Here is a 17,924-nt window from a genome sequence, read left to right as displayed (position 1 = left end):
GAACAGGCTTCCTGGAGAGATGGTTGATGCCCCAAGCCTGTCAGTGTTCAAGAGGTATTTGGATACCTTAATAACATGCTTTACCTTTTGGTCAGCCCTGAATTGGTCATTGGACTAAGTGATTGTTGTAGGTCACTTCCCACTCAAAAATTCTATTTCTATTTCATACAGAATGCTTCCCTAACTGGTCCTAGTTAAGATTTTATTTTGCAGTCTTGCATTTCAGCTACCCCAAGGCCAATCAGAGCTGTGTCATGGTGCTTATATGAGTGCTAATGATGTTTGTAGTGCCTGTATCTGTCAGACCTCATATTAAAATACTTCTTCAGTTTTTATCAATGCTTGTTTAGAATGGGAAAAGGGGATTTAGGGAAAAACCTTAAATAAATAAATACAAAGGTACTTGAATTTTAAACAGAGGTGGTTCCGAGCAAAAATGCAACAAAAGAGATTTCAAAGAGATTATCAAAGAATCGTTCAATTACAACGTGTGATTCGAGACTGGCTAAACCACAGAAATGATGCAGCAACCATAATCCAGCGAAATGTACAAAGATTCCTTGCCTGCAGACGTAGGAGAAAATTTGCAGTTGGAGTAATTAAATTTCAGGTAAATACTTCTTGTAAGAAAATGAAAAAAATTTTAAATCTTATTTTTATTTTTTCATTTTTCTCTCATGGGTTTTTGGGGAGAGGAGAAGTGTTCACTTTGGTTGATGCATTTATCAGTGAAATTGCAAGCCCTGTCAGCTTCAGTTTAGACATCAAATCTCAATGCAAACAGATCATGAAGTAATATTAAGCAGATACTGGTTGAGGTGACTTATGTGGGAGTGTATACGCACGGGTTTTTTGTTTGGTTGGTTGGGGTTTTTTGTCTTGAAAATCCAGTATTTGGAAGATTAAACACTGTGGTAGTTAATTACCTTGGTTATTAATTTTTAAGTTTATACTTTGTCAGACTTATGTAAAAATAATTTGGAATGGTAATGGAAGTTCTATTCTATTGTCTTTTCTTCACAATATTTTTCTCTTTGCGAAATTCCTTTTCTGTAGGCATTGTGGAGAGGATATTCCTGGAGAAAGAATAATGACACCGTAAAAACTAAAGCTTTAAGATGCAGTTTAGAAAAAGCTAATGAAAAAAGTAGAGAAGAAAACAAATTGTGCAACAGAACTGCAATAGCTATTGAATACCTTCTAAAATACAAACATCTCTCTTATATTCTTGCAGCATTAAAGCATCTTGGTCAGTATTTTGTTTTATTATAACTGGCAGAATTCCAGGATGATAGAAACTGGATTTTTTCGGCTAAGAAGAGTTCATAATGAAATTTAGGCTTTCTGCATGACTGTAAAATGTGAACGCGTTAGAGTTTAATGGGCCTTTTTTCCAGACTAAAACTATATTATTGATTTAAGAACATTATTAAAATGGTTATGTAGGGAAAGGAGATCCTATATGATTGCTCTGATTTCCTGGCAGTCCTAGTAATAGTATGCCTTACATAAGTCAGTTATATTTACTCTCAATATATATTCTCTATAGATTGCTTGGTCTGCTTAATTTTTAGTCTGGAATACTAAAGTATTTAGAAATACCTGTTTAAATCAATAATTGTGGTTTTTACTTCTTTGCCCTTCTACTTAAAAATAAGAAAAATCTAGTTTGCAATTGAATTGCTTGAGCTTCAAAGTTTTAATTTTTTTTTTTTTTTGATGATGATGATCATAGAGGTGGCCACCAGGCTGTCCCCGCTCTGTTGTGAAAATATGGCCCAGAGCAGAGCAATCTTCACTATTTTTGTTCTGATCCGAAGTTGCAACCGGAGTGTTCCATGCATGGATGTGATAAAATATTCAATACAAGTTCTACTTAATGTTTCAAAGGTAACTTTAATATTTTCTTTTGCAGGTTTATAAGCTGTAGAGTACATTACTGTACTTTTTATGTATCCACAAAATTTCTGAATAAATTTGAAACAACAAAATTAATAGTTTTGAATAAAAAAAAAATCTGAATTTTAACTATGTTATTTTGAAACTAATTATCTAATTTGTAATAATTATGATTTAATTTTCCTTTTGGCAAAAGAAAATTATTTCATGGGCTTAAAGTAATAATTTTACTTTTAACTGATTACATTGCAAGGTATCCCAACTATTGCATGAAATTGTAGAAATGCATGAAATTGTGTAGAAATGCAAAACTGCAGTAGTTAGGATAATCTATGAAGTTTTTTTTAAGGTAGAAATGTATGTGTTCCAGAAGACAGGCTACTTTTCCAAATTTATGCCATAGAATAGGTTATACTTATGCTTTTCAATTTCTTACAGAACTGATTATTTTCATAAATACTTTATAACTACAGTACTACTACAGTACTGAAGCAGCTTTAAGTATTGATTGATTGTTCTTGAGTTTTTTACTTTGAGACTTAAAATATTTTTAAATATTAAACATCGTATTTTTTGATGATATATCCATTGTACAGACATTTACGTTCAAATTATTTTTATTTCAGGAAAACAAATTTAACATTTAGGCTAAACTTGTTTTTAAATTTCTCTAAAACTTATTCTAATTTATTCTTCTAATTTAAATGTAAAATCAGATTCTATGGGTCTTTAAACAAGGGGGGAAGCACAAAAGATAGCTTTTAGTAACCTGTTACAATTGTGTAACATACAGAAGTGATTTTTATCGCTTGGGTGCCAGATCAGCTACAAATGTAATCTAGGAGAGAATATGGATTCTGCTTCTTCCTCTAGCCTGAAAGGTATTTTAAAGATCTGTTTATATAAACTCTCTTTCTCATATAACAGTATGAAAGAACTACTCAAGCAGTTTATGAAGTAGAAAATTCTATAGATACGTTGCTAGACCTACTGCAAATGTACAGAGGGAAAGCTGGGGACAAAATTTCAGAGAAAGGAGGAAGCATTTTCACAAAGACCTGTTGTTTGTTGGCCATCCTTTCAAAGGACTCAAAAAGAGCTTTGGTAAGACTGAAATGTTTTGGGGTTTAATAATTGGATTTAACATGCTTTTCTTGCATATTTTGGTGGTGTTTGTATTTTTTTTTTTTCTCCATCTCTACCATACTTATTATAGCTGTACTATTAATCATGACTAAACTCTGATTAAAAAAATGCTTTTCCAAGATGGTGAAAACACTCATCATTTCATGCTTTGTACGCCCTGGTCATGAAGAGCTATTCAATAAGACATTGAGGTTCTGATCCTGCAGTCCTTGCAAGACTGATACTGCAATCCCTGCTTTCCACAGGGTTTTGATGGCTTTCTATCAATTGCTTAGCATTAGATGTAGTTTAGTTGCCACTTAATTAACTTTTATTCCATTTCTGAAGGCTTACAGTTGCTTTGCAGATAAAGCTAAGATCGTTATTGTCAGTAACAACTGACAATATAATTGTCCATGACTTCGTGTTGACATGCTCTATTGTGACAGAGACATAGGCTTTTTCTGAAAGAAATTTCCTTTGTTCATGCCTATTGCTGGAATCCCTAATAAAGTTATTAGGGCAGTCTGGGCTCTATGCTATAAATTCACCAGCTGTTCGTCCATCAGATATAAGCTCTTAAGTTATCCAGTGATCTCTGACATCGCATTATTCTTTCATTGCTGTGAAGATGGGCACAAACACCGATTTGCTTCTCAGTACCAATCATCGAAGGCATACCAATGACAAATGAAATTTGGTTTTAATAAGAAATCGGTAAAATCTGACTTGCTGTAGGTGTGCTGGCTTTGAAATGGTTTCGCTGTACTTGTGGGTAGAAGTTCAGCTTAAATTATAAACATTCAGTTTTCATTGAATAAAACAGATTTCTTGATTTCTTATGTTGCTTTCGAACTCAGAGTGTTAACTGTGTGCTATTTTCACCTTTTCTCAGGAAATCCGAAGCATGCCAAGAGCTGTTACTTGCATTCAAAGTCTATATAAACTTACAGCTCGTAAACACAAAATGGATGCAGAGAGAACACTTGTGAAGCAGAAAACAACACACACTTTCTTAAGTGGAACTTCCTCTGTTCCAGTAACTCCTCTAAGAATAAAAACAGTTTCAAGGTAAGAGATTAAAAATTAGTCTGCTGGTTTTGCTGTGGCAATATAATACTTTAATGACAACCCACTAATGTTTTCACAGAATTAAACCAGACTGGGTTTTGAGGAAAGATAACATGCAAGAAATTGTGGATCCTCTGCAAGCAATTCTGATGGTGATGGATACACTTGGTATTGCCTGCTACTGAAATGTAAATGATGTATATGAAAATATATTTGTACAGCATGTATGTAGTGGACAGCTAAATGATTTTGGAAGAAAGCAAATAAGTGTCAAGCTACCTTTGAAAATGTTTTTTCCAATTGTACTTACAATTTTTGTAACTTTTTTGTATTGTATACAGCTTTATAAATCCTATTTTGTGCTACTACCTAAAGGCATTGTACAATAAAATCATAAGCCCTGAAAATTTCACTAGCGCAGTTATTACACTAGTATTTCACTAGTATCGTTATTACACAACTATGAATCTTACAAATAACATGCTATTCCTCACGGATTAAATACTGTAGAATGATAATAAGAACAGTTGTTTGTGTGGGACAGTTATGCTGGCTAGTCTCATCTCGAATGGTATAGGTAGGAAGGGATGCATAGTCTGTGGATTTCAAAACTAGCTACTGTTTTGGGGGAGCTTGTTACTTTCTAGTAAGTACTTACTACATTCTAGTAAGGTTTTGAGGGATCATGTGTGACTATGGGGAAAAAATTTTTTTAGAATTCATTTTTTTTTTTTTTTTAACACTACAAGATTATGATGGGACAATGGGATGTTGTAAGAGTGAATTTAGAAATTCTGACCTGATGTTTTAAGGGAGGTGAATTGAGAGTGCTTTCTTCCTATCAAGTAAGCAGTAGATACAAGCATGCGTCTCATCTGGTTGAATAGATGGTGTTCATCATGATATCTCCCCTACATTCTGTTCTCCTGTGCCTTGGAATTGCATTGTCTTCGAGCAAGGTCAGGAAAATAAAAACTATAATTATACCCTCCCACCCCCAAATTTAAAGATTATGCCTCCCAAGGGTGGAATGTGGTGCTAAATCAACTGGCAGCCATTAGTCAGTTAGATGATAATGCACTGTAAATCAGGCTATTTATTGATTTATTTTTAAAAAATACGAGGGGCTAACCGTATACAACAAAACCCAACAGTCAGATAATAGTAGTGGCTGTATTCTTAATGTAAGAGTCTCCAGAATGAATAATATATAGAATGCAACTGACTGGTTATCTGGGGGTAGGCTGGAGGAGGGGGGGAATTTTCTGTTTCCTCTTATTTCAGCCAAGGTAAATAATCTGATAACAGAATGCCCTTTAAACTTGGAACTCATGAGGTTCTGAGGGGAACAGTATTCAATTAGCTTAAATTGTTCCATAAGTTTGTTACCTGGTTTCCCTGTAAAATGATAAATTCTGTCCTCTTTACTGATGTAAAGTATACCAAATGGAAGTTGAATTCTGCAAGTCTAGTGTTTAAGGTATCTGGAGAACAAAAATAAATGAAATTAGTGTTCAGTGAAGTAACTTGTTACAAAATACCATGGACACTAAGTCATTTGTGAATCCTTTTGAACATCCAGTTAATTATTTACAAAAGTAGTACTTGGGGAGTTTTCACAGGTGCTGTAAACTGTTGATGGAGACAGTAATGAAGATGAAATTTAAAAGCTGTTTTTTCTTCCTAGTTATGATGCATTCAGGCAAACTCTATGCAGAAGGTAAATACATTGAATTTTATTGTTAATAAATTTGTATTGAATCTAGAACATGCAGGCCAAGGTAACTCAAGTCTTCCGTATCTTTACCAAAAGTAAATACTGTTTTTTAAATATAATTTTGTGGGATGGCTGATGATTGTGATTTAACTGTCACTGTAGCTCAGGGCTATGGATTCATATCCAAGTTTCAAAGCTGTAATATCGAAAACTTCAGATTTTTATTCAGAAAAAGGTTTTTTTGAAATTTTTTTCAGTGGTTTCAAGGCACTTGGACAAATTGAATTTTGTACTATTAAAACTTTTTATATATTGAAGTGTCTTGGTGATTGACGTGTTTTGGCTTACTGCAAAGCAAAAGAGTGGAAGTTAAATGGAACCTGCAGAAGCTAGTCTGCGTTTCCTATCCCTATTGTCCAGTATTGTTTAAAATTCCTGGGTTTATATCGTTTACATACCACTTGAACTGCAAGTTCACAAAGCTGTGAACTGTATGTGAGGGTACACCTCCATTAATTGAAAAAGGTGTCCCTTTTTTTGCATTTCATTTGGTATCTGTTAATGTATATTTAACTCCAACATATTTGTGGCAACTACCTCTGTCTTCACTAGAGTTTTGTCCTTATGCAAAGCAGTTGAAATTACACTGATACCCTTCAGAAAGTCAAACAAGGGGTATGTAGGTAGCAACCATTCCGGACTTTCATTTACTTGCAAATCTTAATTACCTTCAGGTTTGGTGGGCTTTTTATTTATTTAGATGTGATACAGTGGCTGTGTGAGGAAGGGGATTATTAAAATATCTCGACACTTTCTATTTAGTAAAAATAATAAATTTGCAGAAAACTAGTAAATGCAATAAGGTCTACTGACATTATTAAGTGAAGGAGAAATAGTTCATTAGTTTGGTTCTAATATGAGTAGGGTGAATGCAGCAGTGGGAAAATTCTGCCCAGTTATGAGACTCATAGGTGGTGATGCAGTTCTTAAAACTCGATTCTTCAGGTTAGATTGCCTTGTATTGGCATGGAGACAATTTTTGAGACCCAAAGGTTAATTTCAGAAGAAATCCAAACAGAAGGATTGCTTTTTGTTGGGGTTTTTTGGGGTTTGTGTGGTTTTGGTTTGGTGTTTTGTTTTGGGTGTTTTTGTTGTTGTTGTTTTTATTTTTTAATAACTTAATGTCATATTCAGCACAACTCCTTTTAAAGTTTTTCTCCTGTTACTGGTTTGAGGTTTTTCTAATTGCAGTTCTGCTTACTCTTTCCTTAATCTCCATTTCTTCTTTCTTTTCCATTGACTCTGTTCTTAAATTCCCTTTCCTCAGCAAGTTTAACTCCTATGTTGCTCTCTGGCAGTTTGTCATACTGTTCTGATGTTTGCTGAATGAGGAGCTATGGCATAGTTAATCTTGACACTGGTGCCGCTGTATTTTAGAGCGGGCATCAGTATGTGTATGCAGCAAAGAGTGCTCATGCTTACATCTTCTGGGCTAAATAAAGAGGCAAATAAATGTGTCCTGCATCAGTTTTGCCCAATTCACATCAAGAAGTTTCATTCTACAGCCGATATTCCTGTGAACCTAAAGAACAAAAGCTGATATAACTGTAATATATCTTAATTTCAGTGAGTCTTACAAGACCCTTCGTGCTCGTAAGTATTCAGAATTTCATTCACCTTGTTTGAAAACCTGAGTCAATTCAACTGTTACTAAATAAATTAATGCAAGAAAGTTCATATCTGGGCTGAGATTTTTAGTGAGAAATATATTTATCTTTTTTTCAGATAAACCTTGTGATTTGCCACACATAGAAAATGGAAAGATTGCCCAGTACTATTATAATTTCAAACGTTACTATTTCCCTATGAGTAAGGAAAAAAAACTTTCCTATTCTTGTCTGGTTGGTTATACAACTGAAACTGGGACTCAAGATGGAAGAATAACTTGTACAGCAAAAGGATGGTCTCCAGTGCCACAATGCTACAGTGAGTTAGCTTTATTAATCTCATCATTGCTTCTAGCAGGAAACTTCTAGCTGGATTTCCTTGAACATACAGGAGCAGAAGCTGCATAGCAGGAAGGATAAAATGTGTAAGTTAGGGCAACAAGGTGAAATCAGTCCTTTAGGTATACAAACTACAAATGTTTATATATGGAATACTTTTACAATAGTACATATTTTTAAGGGCTTTTATCATATATGTTTTTATAAGAAATCCAAGAAAGTTCATCCCGTTTCCTTATTTTGGGAAAACTAATGAACAATTTCCTCTCAGACGTATGCCCTCTAGAGCTTTCCTAGCTCTAGATTCCTTGGTTCTTTTGTTTGATGTTATTACCTTCCGTTTGATGTATTGTTTGATGATCGCGGTAGATTTTCTTCAATAGGTCAAGAAAACAAGATTAGATCAGGATGGCTAAAAGTCCCCTTCTCTTACTTGCCAGAGAACAAAAATATTCCAGTAATTCTTTTTCTAACCAAGCTGTCTTCTTTCTTTAGAAAAATGTAACAAACCTCTTTTGGAAAATGGTGGGTTTTATGGTACAGAAATGTACTTCAAAATACAGGAGAAACTGCAATACAAATGTAACCCAGGCTACCACACTCCAAGCGGTGGCACTGAAGATATTGTGCAATGTCGGCCAGAAGGATGGTCCTCCCAGCCAAGCTGCACTAAAAAACTTGGTAGGATTCTGCCTGGCTCGCCTTTATAATCTGTCTTAGATACATATAATTCTGCTGTTCTTGCTGTACTTAGAAGGCCAAAGTGCCTATGTTAGGCTATTGTTTGACTTCTTCTGAAGTAGGTTGTCAGCCAATACCTCTTGCAACGGAGTTGTCAGATTTCACATGCTGCTTGTTTTGTGAATTGGTATAGATAAAATTATATGTAGAAGGAATCAGTACAGATGAAATCGCACTGTTTCAAATAAATCTATTGGCATCCAACCTTTCTTCCCAAATGAAGACTGGAAAACTTGTGTAAGTTATTGCATTTTTAATTATTCGTTACTTGCAAAGATTTTTGTTTCAGATATGACTATTTTTAAGATGTATCTAAGGCAAATTTTAGATTAATAACTTGAAAAGAGCAATAAATAGTATGCATGTGCTTTATTTATTTAAGAGTCGTGTCAAGTACCCAATTTACATCATGGCAGCTACTTCACAGCCCAACAAGAGCTTCGACTGAACGAAACACTGGTATACAAATGTGATGAGGGATATCATACTGCAGGAGGAAACACTACAGAAGCAGCGGTGTGTCTAACGCATGGGTGGTCCCTTACTCCAAACTGCTCTAGTATGTAATGGGCTGGAAAATAATTCTGTTTTGAAATGTGATTTATTCTACAAATGAATAAAAATTCATAAAAAGACTTGTTTCATAAGCTGTTGGGGGTGGGGGAAGCCTTCCTCAACCGGTTTTCACCGCTGTGTGTTTTCTTCCTAGAAATAACTTGCTCCTCTTTGAGTGCAATAGCACATGGAGGTTTCTATCCTGTGAAGAAAATCTACGAAGAGGGAGATGTAGTTCACTTTTTCTGTGAGGGAAATTATTCTCTCAGTGAATCTGACCTAATTCAATGTTATTATTTTGGATGGCATCCAGACCCTCCAGTTTGTGAAGGTACCTTATTTTTACTGTGTCAAATTCTTAGCGAAATCCTGGCACCTTCTTTCACAAAATGCTTTATGAATACAAAATAAAAATAAGCTTTTTGTACCAGTTCACAGCCTAAATAGAAATCTAGTGGTAGCTGAAGGACATGGAGCGAAGGTAGCAGGGAGGGAGGCAATGATAACTGGAATTAGTTTTTGGTGGACTCTTAACAATAGAGCAGATCCTGTCTCTTGCTGTTGTTTCTCTGTACATTGTATCCTGAAGCAGCGGGAATCAACAACTATGGGGAAGTTGTTCAGCCCCTAAAGCTCAAGTTAAACCACGTTCAGATTACATGAAGGTTTAATCAAGCATGTGATTCATTAATCCTGCCTTGTGAGGTGGGAACATACAAATTTTCTTCTTCATGCCTCAAGAGGTAACAAGTTCCTCTGGAGCTCGAGGATTGTGGTACTTCTCAGGGTTTTACAGCCTCACCAAACGGTATGTGTGTTCAACAGAATTCACTAGAAGGGTTATCCTGCGGATGGAAACACACCTTTAGCAACTACTGTCACTACCCCAATCATTGAGGGATAATGGAGATTCTCAGAAAAGAAACTCAAAAGAATGAAATGTCCAGTGAACCAGATAAGATATAGCATACAGCAGAAAACACTACAGAACAACATTTAGTCTAGCGGAGAATTTATCATATTGTTCAACATACCTTCATAGTTGTGGGTCATTGTCTTATCTGGATATTGTCCCCTTTATGAGGATTACTTCTGAGCTTTAGGAGATCTCACTGCCTCATGGTAAAAAATTCTTTGCTTTGTATACAAAGGATGCCAGGTATTAATGACAAAGGATGGGACAGTCAATCATTTTTTTGATTTAAGCTAAATCAATGGTGGTAGTCTTTTCCAATATATTTTTACAGGATTTTTTCCTGTGAAGTATGTTTTCTAAAGCAAATTTAATAATCATTGGGGGGGGGCGTGTATGTGCACGCTTGAGATTTAAAAAAATACGGTTGTGTTAAGCACAGTTTTCAGTAAAACTAGTGTTTTGTCATTCCTTTATAGCTGATCTTGCAGAATATGTGATCAAGCACAAAGAGGAAATTCACCTTCCTATCCTATAAGACAGAGTAGTGTTTAAAATGCACTGGAATCTCTTAATTAAACGGCACGTGTTAGGACCCCAGCCCTGTATTAGTCTGCTGTCACAGCAGGGATTTTTCTTGAGTGAGCGCAGAGAAGGTGGAGTGCTCATGAGATTGAAAACATGGCCTAAATCTAGCTTTGAGGACACAGTAATTGCAAACTTAATTTGGGCACAGGAAAGGACTATATTGCTGCTTCTGTAGCATTAGAATTAATACATAAGCTGCTTTAAATATTATATCAGTGGCGGGTATGAGAAATCTCTCTTTCCTGAAGTCCTTTAAAGAACATTTTATTGAGTTTATGTGGAGAAGTTACAAATTTGTTTATAGCAGTGTAATAGCATAATACCTCTATTTTATATTTGTTGAATCTAAAAACCACTTTTTTGTTCTGGTCTCCTGTTTTGTTAAGAAAATGGGAGTAAGCAATTACTCTGGATCAACCAACAGTGTCTCTTGAGTGATAGACTTGCATGCTGCATAGTAAAATTAATTGTGTATGTGATTTTGATTAGTGAGAAAACAATATGCATTTTTCTTGTTTTCAGATGTAAAAAATAAATGCCCTCCACCACCGCTTCCTCCTCATGCCCGTATCATCACAGTTAGAAGAACATATCATAATGGAGACAAAGTTCGTATACAGTGTCAAAGTACCTTTGAAATAAGAGGATCTGAGGAAATCCAGTGTGAAAAAGGAAAATGGACATCACCCCCTGTTTGTACTGGTTAGTACTCTTTTGAAGACTGACAACTGAACAGAAATGATTCTTCAAACAATGCCTTAATTTTCTGGAGAGTCTCAGTTTCCATATCTGCAAAACTGTTTGTCTTCCTCTGTTTAAACGCTTGAGAGGTAAAGTGCTGCATAATTTGCAAATGACCTCGTTATTCACAGATTAAAAAGAAAGGGTGAGCTAGGTGAATTCAACTGACATCCGTGTTGGGTGGTTCTTCCCTGGAATATTGATTTTATTACATTGTACAATGCATCAGTGTCTGTCTGGTTTGGTATTTGAAAATGAGTTATTTCTGAGAAAACTGGTTCTAACTTCCTGCTGTGGTTATAGGAACTACGGATAAACAGGAATCTGAGGCACCACCATCGCTCGAGGAAGACGGAGCAATAAGGGCAAGCAAAACATATCCCCATGAAGATATGAGTAGGTGAACATTGCTTTTCTATTTAAAAGGGACTTCAGTACTCTCCAATGCAGCAGCCTGACTGACCGAATGAAAGGCCATTGTTGCTTGTTTCCAGCGATTATAAACTACACCTATAAGCCTGTGCTGTATTTGTCATTTTATTTCATATATGAGCATTTATCTTCAGTCATTTTGTAGCTCTTCTGTTAATGTTGTCTGAACATGCAAATTCAGGAATACTTAGCTGATCCTTTGATTAATAGTTCCAGTGAGGCTTCTTTTGTTTATTGTTTACCACACACGGGCTAAACGTTTCAAGCAACAAATAAAGATGGTCTCATCACAGAAAAAGAACTAATCTATATAGAGCGTAAACCAGCAAGAGACATAGATGAAGAGTCTAGAGGGAAATAGAATGCCTGTCTACAATTCAGTAAGGCAAGTGTAGAGTTTTGGAAAATGAAACTGAAAAAAGAAATTATATTGGTTTACATTTTATTTGCATGTACATTTTTGCCTCAGCCTTGTTGCTAATCTGATACTTTTGCTGGTTTTAACGTTGCTTTAAAGATCTAATTACCTATCTCACTACCTTGTATGCAGAAGAAATGCAGAAAAACTGCACCTCTCCACCCGTGATTAAAAATGGTGGTGTTCTTGGGCCATTATTGACAAGTTACAAAAATGGTGCCTCAGTAGAATATGGTTGTCAGCGTTACCATTCTTTGGATGGACAAAGTACTGTTTACTGCGAACAAGGAAACTGGACAGAACAACCAACTTGCTTAGGTAAGTCTCGTAAGAAAAGGTTTTGTCATACCTAATAATACAGAAAAGTAAAACTGGAAAGAACTTCTAGATAATCCTTTCATGACCACTTCTTCTTTTTCATTTGAGTAAATAAAGATTCCAGAAACAAGAGGATGAACCAAAATCCAATATACCCAAAATCCAATATACCCAGGCCACTTCTGCTATACCCAGGCCTGTTCTTACAAACACTCAAATGGATTCCTCTGTTTTCCTGAGTAAGCTGCTCTAGCCAACATAGCTATCCCTGTTACCTAGGAGGATTTTCTAATTTCTTTCTCTCATGTTCTCCGTTCGGTGAATTTCTTCCTGTCTTTCAATAGATGTTTAGAAGGAATGACTGCAGCCATTGCCAAAATGGCTTTTAGATACGATTAACAAGGAATACAATGACTCCTTGGACTTCCATTTTTAAGCCTTCAGCCTTTGTTTTTATTATGTGTCTTTATATCTATTATTTCATTCTGAACTCTCGAATTTTTCCATGTTGCTCTTATGCATGCTGTTCAAAACAATGTATAGAACTCCCATTAGGAGTTTACTAATACTAGCAGGAATACTACTAATTATTTACAAGAGTTGTTTGTTTATCTTTCCTTCCTTCCCCTTATGAAATAATTCTGTTTTACTAGTATCCTTTCTTAAATTGACTCGCTGTATGTTTGTAATCTACTGTGGAAATAGAAATAAATAACCAGTTCAGTTTTAATTACTTATTTCTAAATGAATAAAATGTACCTTGTCTGGAATGAAAGGTCCAGTTCAACATTCGTGGATCTGAATACTCAAATTTAACAAATCCTGTGAAATGATGAAAACTCGTTTCATATGAGCATTACTTGTCTCCTAAGCATCCAAATAACCACATCATCCTTTCCGTGTTTTCTGAGACTTCTTTTCAACCCTCGCCTAATCAGACCAGAAAAAGCACATACTGTAGTTAGTTTCAGGAAAATATCCACACCAATTTGCTGTTATGGTGCTGCCATCAAAACGTGTAATAACTGATTTCTCCTTGCCTTTCTCTCAGCAAAGTGTCAATAAGGGCCTCTTTCAGACAATGATTCTCGTGGAACTTGTAGAAATTTATTTTTATAAGTGTTCCTCTGTCAGCTTTTATTGAAGTTGAAAAGTGGTTTCAAAAGTTATTTTGAGGTTAACCGTCTAATGGAAAGCAAGGCTACCTGATGGGATCCTGGCGATAAATTTTAAGAAGCCTGTCAGAAGGCAACCAAAGTAATATTGACCTAGAGGAACCTGAAAAAGCCCAAAGAAGAACACAAGTCTTCCAAAAGATTTTTGGAACTTTTCTACATTCTTTTTAACAGTGACAAAACAAAGAAAAAAGCAAAGAAAGGGAACTGACAAAATACTTCCTTAGGTTAACAGTTTAAATTTACTGTGTATTAACTACTGCTATCTGAAGGGCTTACCAAACCTGTGAGCCAAATCTGACAAGCTAATTCTGATGGATGACTGTTTTCATTACAAAAATCCATTCAAGTTACAGTAAAGAAGTTCTGTTCTTCAATGGTAAACCCAGGCCGCCATCTGTTTACAAATACTTGTAGAAATCAGATTCTGTCAGAAGTACATGTTTTCTGTGATTTACGGTTCCCAGGTTAGGGTCTTTTTTGCATTTTATTTCTATTACTTCAGCCCATTTCTTTACATTCTTTTTTTTTTAGTGCATCTGTGGTTCTTTTTCTTGCAAGATTCTAAGACATTGTAGAACTATTGATTTAGATTTCTCTTTCTTGTCTTCTACAAAAGGGAGCTAAGAAATCACCTCAGGGCACTTTATTGAAGTACACTTTTATTTCCTAGAACCATGCACTCTTAACGTAACTGATATGAACAGCAACAACATAGAGTTGAAATGGAGACTGGAAGAATTAGTTTTCCTACATGGTGATCTCGTAGAGTTTGAATGTAAACAGGGATACAATTTTCTCCAGACTACCATTCCATCTCCTGGGAGGACACAGTGTAACGATGGCAGACTGAAATATCCGAAATGCATTATGCAAGGTAAAACAATGCTTTTTTAATTGCTTTTTTAATTAATCAATCTCAGTCCTATTTAGAAACAATTTGCTTTGGCAGTGCAGGCCTAGAATCTCTTGTAAATAATGGTTAGGATGGTTAGGATTCAACAGTACAGATATGCACAGATATCCCTGTACAAGACAGCTATACTATATGGGAAAGGAAGAAGGAGCTGTTCTCCAACCCGGGGGAACTCAAAGCTCTGTAGAAAGACAGCTGTAAACAATTAAATGCACACAAGGGAATTCTTCTGGTTAGAATTAAGCAGGAGATTGCATTCTCATCTGAGACATAATGAAATAGTAAGAAAAGACACTGTCTGAGAGTTGATAGATATCTAGTGTTGACAGGCATTTAAAGCTGCTGATTTGTTAGCTTCTTAAGCTGAATGTTTCTCAAATGTCTTTAATGTAATTCCAGCTCCTACAGAAAAATGTGACTCTCCACCTTCTATTGCAAATGGAGCTCTTACTCTCCCACCCCTGACGCAGTATGACAATGGTTCGTCTGTTCAGTATAGTTGCTCTGACTATCACATTTTGCAAGGATCTGAGAGAATCTACTGTTCTGAAGGACAGTGGACTTCACCACCAGTTTGTATAGGTAGGTGTGATAAGCTAAACAAGCACTTATTTCTCTGTACAGTTCATAAAATAGTTTGGGTCGGAAGGGACCTTTAAATGTCATCTAGTCCACCCCCCCTGCAATGAGCAGGGACATCTTCAACTAGATCAAGTTGCTCAGAGCCCCATCCAACCTGACCTTGAATGTTTCCAGAGATGGGCCATCTACCACCTCTCTGGGTAACCTGTTCCAGTGTTTCACCACCCTCATTGTAAAAAAAAAATGTCTTCCATATATCTCATCTGAATCTTCCCTCTTTTAGTTTAAAGCTGTTACCCCTTGTCTTATCGCAACAGTCCCTGCTAAAAAGTCTGTCCCCATCTTTCTTATAAGCCCCCTTTAAGTACTGAAAGGCCACAATAAGGTCTCCCCGGAGCCTTCTCTTCTCCAGCCTGAACAACCCCAAATGTCTCTGTCGTGGTTTAAGTTTAGTATCAATTCAGATACTTGGAATTTATAAATTGAGTATTGTCAACTAGGACTTTAAGATCTCGGCTTCAATTTTTTCAGTTAGAGGTGAAATTTTTAATAGCAGTGAGTGTAAGCTTGTCTGCCTTTTTTTTTTTTTTTTTTTCCTTAAATACGACATGCCTGCAGTATCCAAAAATAGTGATTTCATGTATAATAAGAGAATGGGAAATAATCTATAGTTTTAGTTTAGACTAGTCAAAATGCTGTGATTTCAAAAATAATTGATTTATAACACTGATTATATCTCTTTTCTTTAGAGCCATGTACTTTGTCAAAAAATGAAATGGAGAAAAATAATGTGCTGCTGCAAGGGTTCTATAAGAATCAAGTTTACTTTTACCGTGGGGATTATGTTGGATTTTACTGTAAAGAGAACCATTTTGGAGCAGAATCTGGTACAACCTTATTTCAAGTGCAGTGTAAGAGAGGACAGCTGGCGTATCCAAAATGTGTTGAAAGAGGAAAATGAGTATGGACTTCAGGAAAGCCTATAGGAAAGATACGTACGTGTTCTTTATCTGGTATTAATTGCTGTATTAAGATGGCCTCATATTTTCAAGATCACTACAGTCAGCTTTGAGAAATGAGTGTTCAGTAGCATTGTTGGGTCTGAGCTGAAGGGGGAGGGAAGTGAAAGTGCTATGAGGTATGAGGACTGGGAATGCACCAGAATGCAATATTGGCAAATGCCTGGAAAATTTAAGATGGAGGAGTTTTGTAAGGCTTACAGTGATGAAGTTGAGGATGCACTGAAATTTGGAGGACTTGAGCAAAGTGCCATGACAAGAAGATGCTGACCAAGTAGTGCCCTGTGTGATATTGGTGGATTTGATACCATGAGTGCTTTTGTGACTACACAATATAGGTAAACTGAGATTTAATTTCATGGCCTTCAATGTTGTGATGTTAAATGATGTTAAACTCTAATTTTACAGACAGAAAGGAGAAGCCTATTTTTTTGCATATCTTAACAGAACCCATGTCTCCTTTCACAGGTAGGAAGCCTCTAAAGGACAAGGCTTGAGGGACAAGGAAAAAAAAAAGCAAGTATTAAAAAAAAAAATTAAAAAGTGTGTTTAATGGATCTATGAAAGCATTTAAAACCTAAAAATATGCAAATTCTACTCAGTAGTTAATTATTCTTAAAAACAAGTCAAGCAACCATCTCTGTTTTGCTAATTGAGAGCATTTAAAATATTAAGATACCTAATCCAACCTACTTTGTATGATTTCCTTATGATACTTAAACATCGATACTCTTGGTGCTCTGCCTTTGAACATGTGTGACTGAAGACACAAAGAAAATTCAGGAATATAGACAAGGTTTGCCTTGCATCCATTTTAGTAGGTTTTAATAAAAAAGTCACTGTAAGGGTCTCTTCTGTGTTTTATCTCTAAACTCCATCTTTCTGTGATATCATTGCATGTATGCTGTTCTGTACGGTTTTCCAAGGCTTTTGTGAGTACTATGTGAATAAATAAAACAAGAAAGAAATGAAAGCATTCAAGAAATAGGCCTATTCTGCTTATTTAATCAAAACCCAGTCAACCGTTTGGTGGGAAAAAAAATGATAAAAATAGCATTTACATGCTATTAACAGTAGCATTCCAAAATGTTTTGAAAAGATTAAAAAGTCGTTGCTTTGTAAAGCAGTATTTAAAAATGAAGATAAATAACAATGACATTTAGCAATTTAATAAGGTGAACTTGTGATGCATGACACAGATCTGAACTAGATGTTCACTATAGCTTTTATTTCTAGGTGATGTTATGAACAATGATTGTAATGCAAATTGGTGAGTCTTTCTCAGTTAAGAAATAATGTAAGTACTCCGGTTAAACAAAATGACTCGTGATAAGTTTTTAACCCGTAAATTTTGGTTTATTGGGCATTGTTACATTTAATAGCTCCCATCTCAGCTCTCTATGCATCCAGAAACTATTTGTGCTGAGGCCAAAATACGCAGAAATTCATCTCAGTCTCTGAGTTTTTACATCCTAATCATTCCTGTGTCTATGAGAGACAGAAGAAAACTCTATTTCCCTTGAACATGAAGGGCTTTTGCTTACAGGTCTAGTCTATCATGTAAAATTTTGCAAGGGCAACTTGTACATCTGTGACCATCTCAGTAACACAAGACTCTCCGGGGATAACCACTCCAGCAGCTCTGCACTTGATCACCTTAGCTTAGATCCGGCCAAAACTCCAAATCCGTAGTCTTGACCATACCACA

At 35.7% G+C, this 17,924-nt stretch overlaps 2 protein-coding genes across 2 annotated transcripts in view; both read left to right on the top strand.

The window, feature by feature from the left end:
- Positions 1-4,501, top strand: part of ASPM (assembly factor for spindle microtubules) — a gene marked incomplete at its 5' end in the record, with an annotated part of 30,485 nt that extends 25,984 nt beyond the window's left edge. The window contains 6 exons of the mRNA XM_082483771.1: positions 419-610; positions 1,057-1,249; positions 1,736-1,890; positions 2,827-3,003; positions 3,920-4,095; positions 4,175-4,501. Coding sequence (XP_082339897.1) covers positions 419-610; positions 1,057-1,249; positions 1,736-1,890; positions 2,827-3,003; positions 3,920-4,095; positions 4,175-4,280 — 999 coding nt within the window. The 3' untranslated portion in view covers positions 4,281-4,501. The remainder of the gene's footprint in view (positions 1-418; positions 611-1,056; positions 1,250-1,735; positions 1,891-2,826; positions 3,004-3,919; positions 4,096-4,174) is intronic.
- Positions 4,502-5,733: 1,232 nt separating this feature from the next.
- Positions 5,734-16,158, top strand: LOC309672703 (coagulation factor XIII B chain-like; the record flags this gene model as incomplete). The annotated part of the gene is made up of 11 exons (XM_082484277.1): positions 5,734-5,815; positions 7,598-7,798; positions 8,314-8,499; positions 8,942-9,118; positions 9,269-9,445; positions 11,138-11,317; positions 11,660-11,752; positions 12,342-12,524; positions 14,373-14,576; positions 15,015-15,197; positions 15,947-16,158. 11 exons carry the CDS (start codon positions 5,734-5,736, stop codon positions 16,156-16,158), a joined length of 1,878 nt encoding a protein of 625 aa, XP_082340403.1.
- Between the last annotated feature and the right edge of the window lie 1,766 nt (positions 16,159-17,924).

The sequence above is a fragment of the Vanellus vanellus genome, assembly GCF_965231255.1.
Source record: "Vanellus vanellus genome assembly, chromosome: 5".
NCBI lineage: Eukaryota > Metazoa > Chordata > Aves > Charadriiformes > Charadriidae > Vanellus > Vanellus vanellus.
This window is presented reverse-complemented; position numbering and strand designations above follow the sequence as displayed.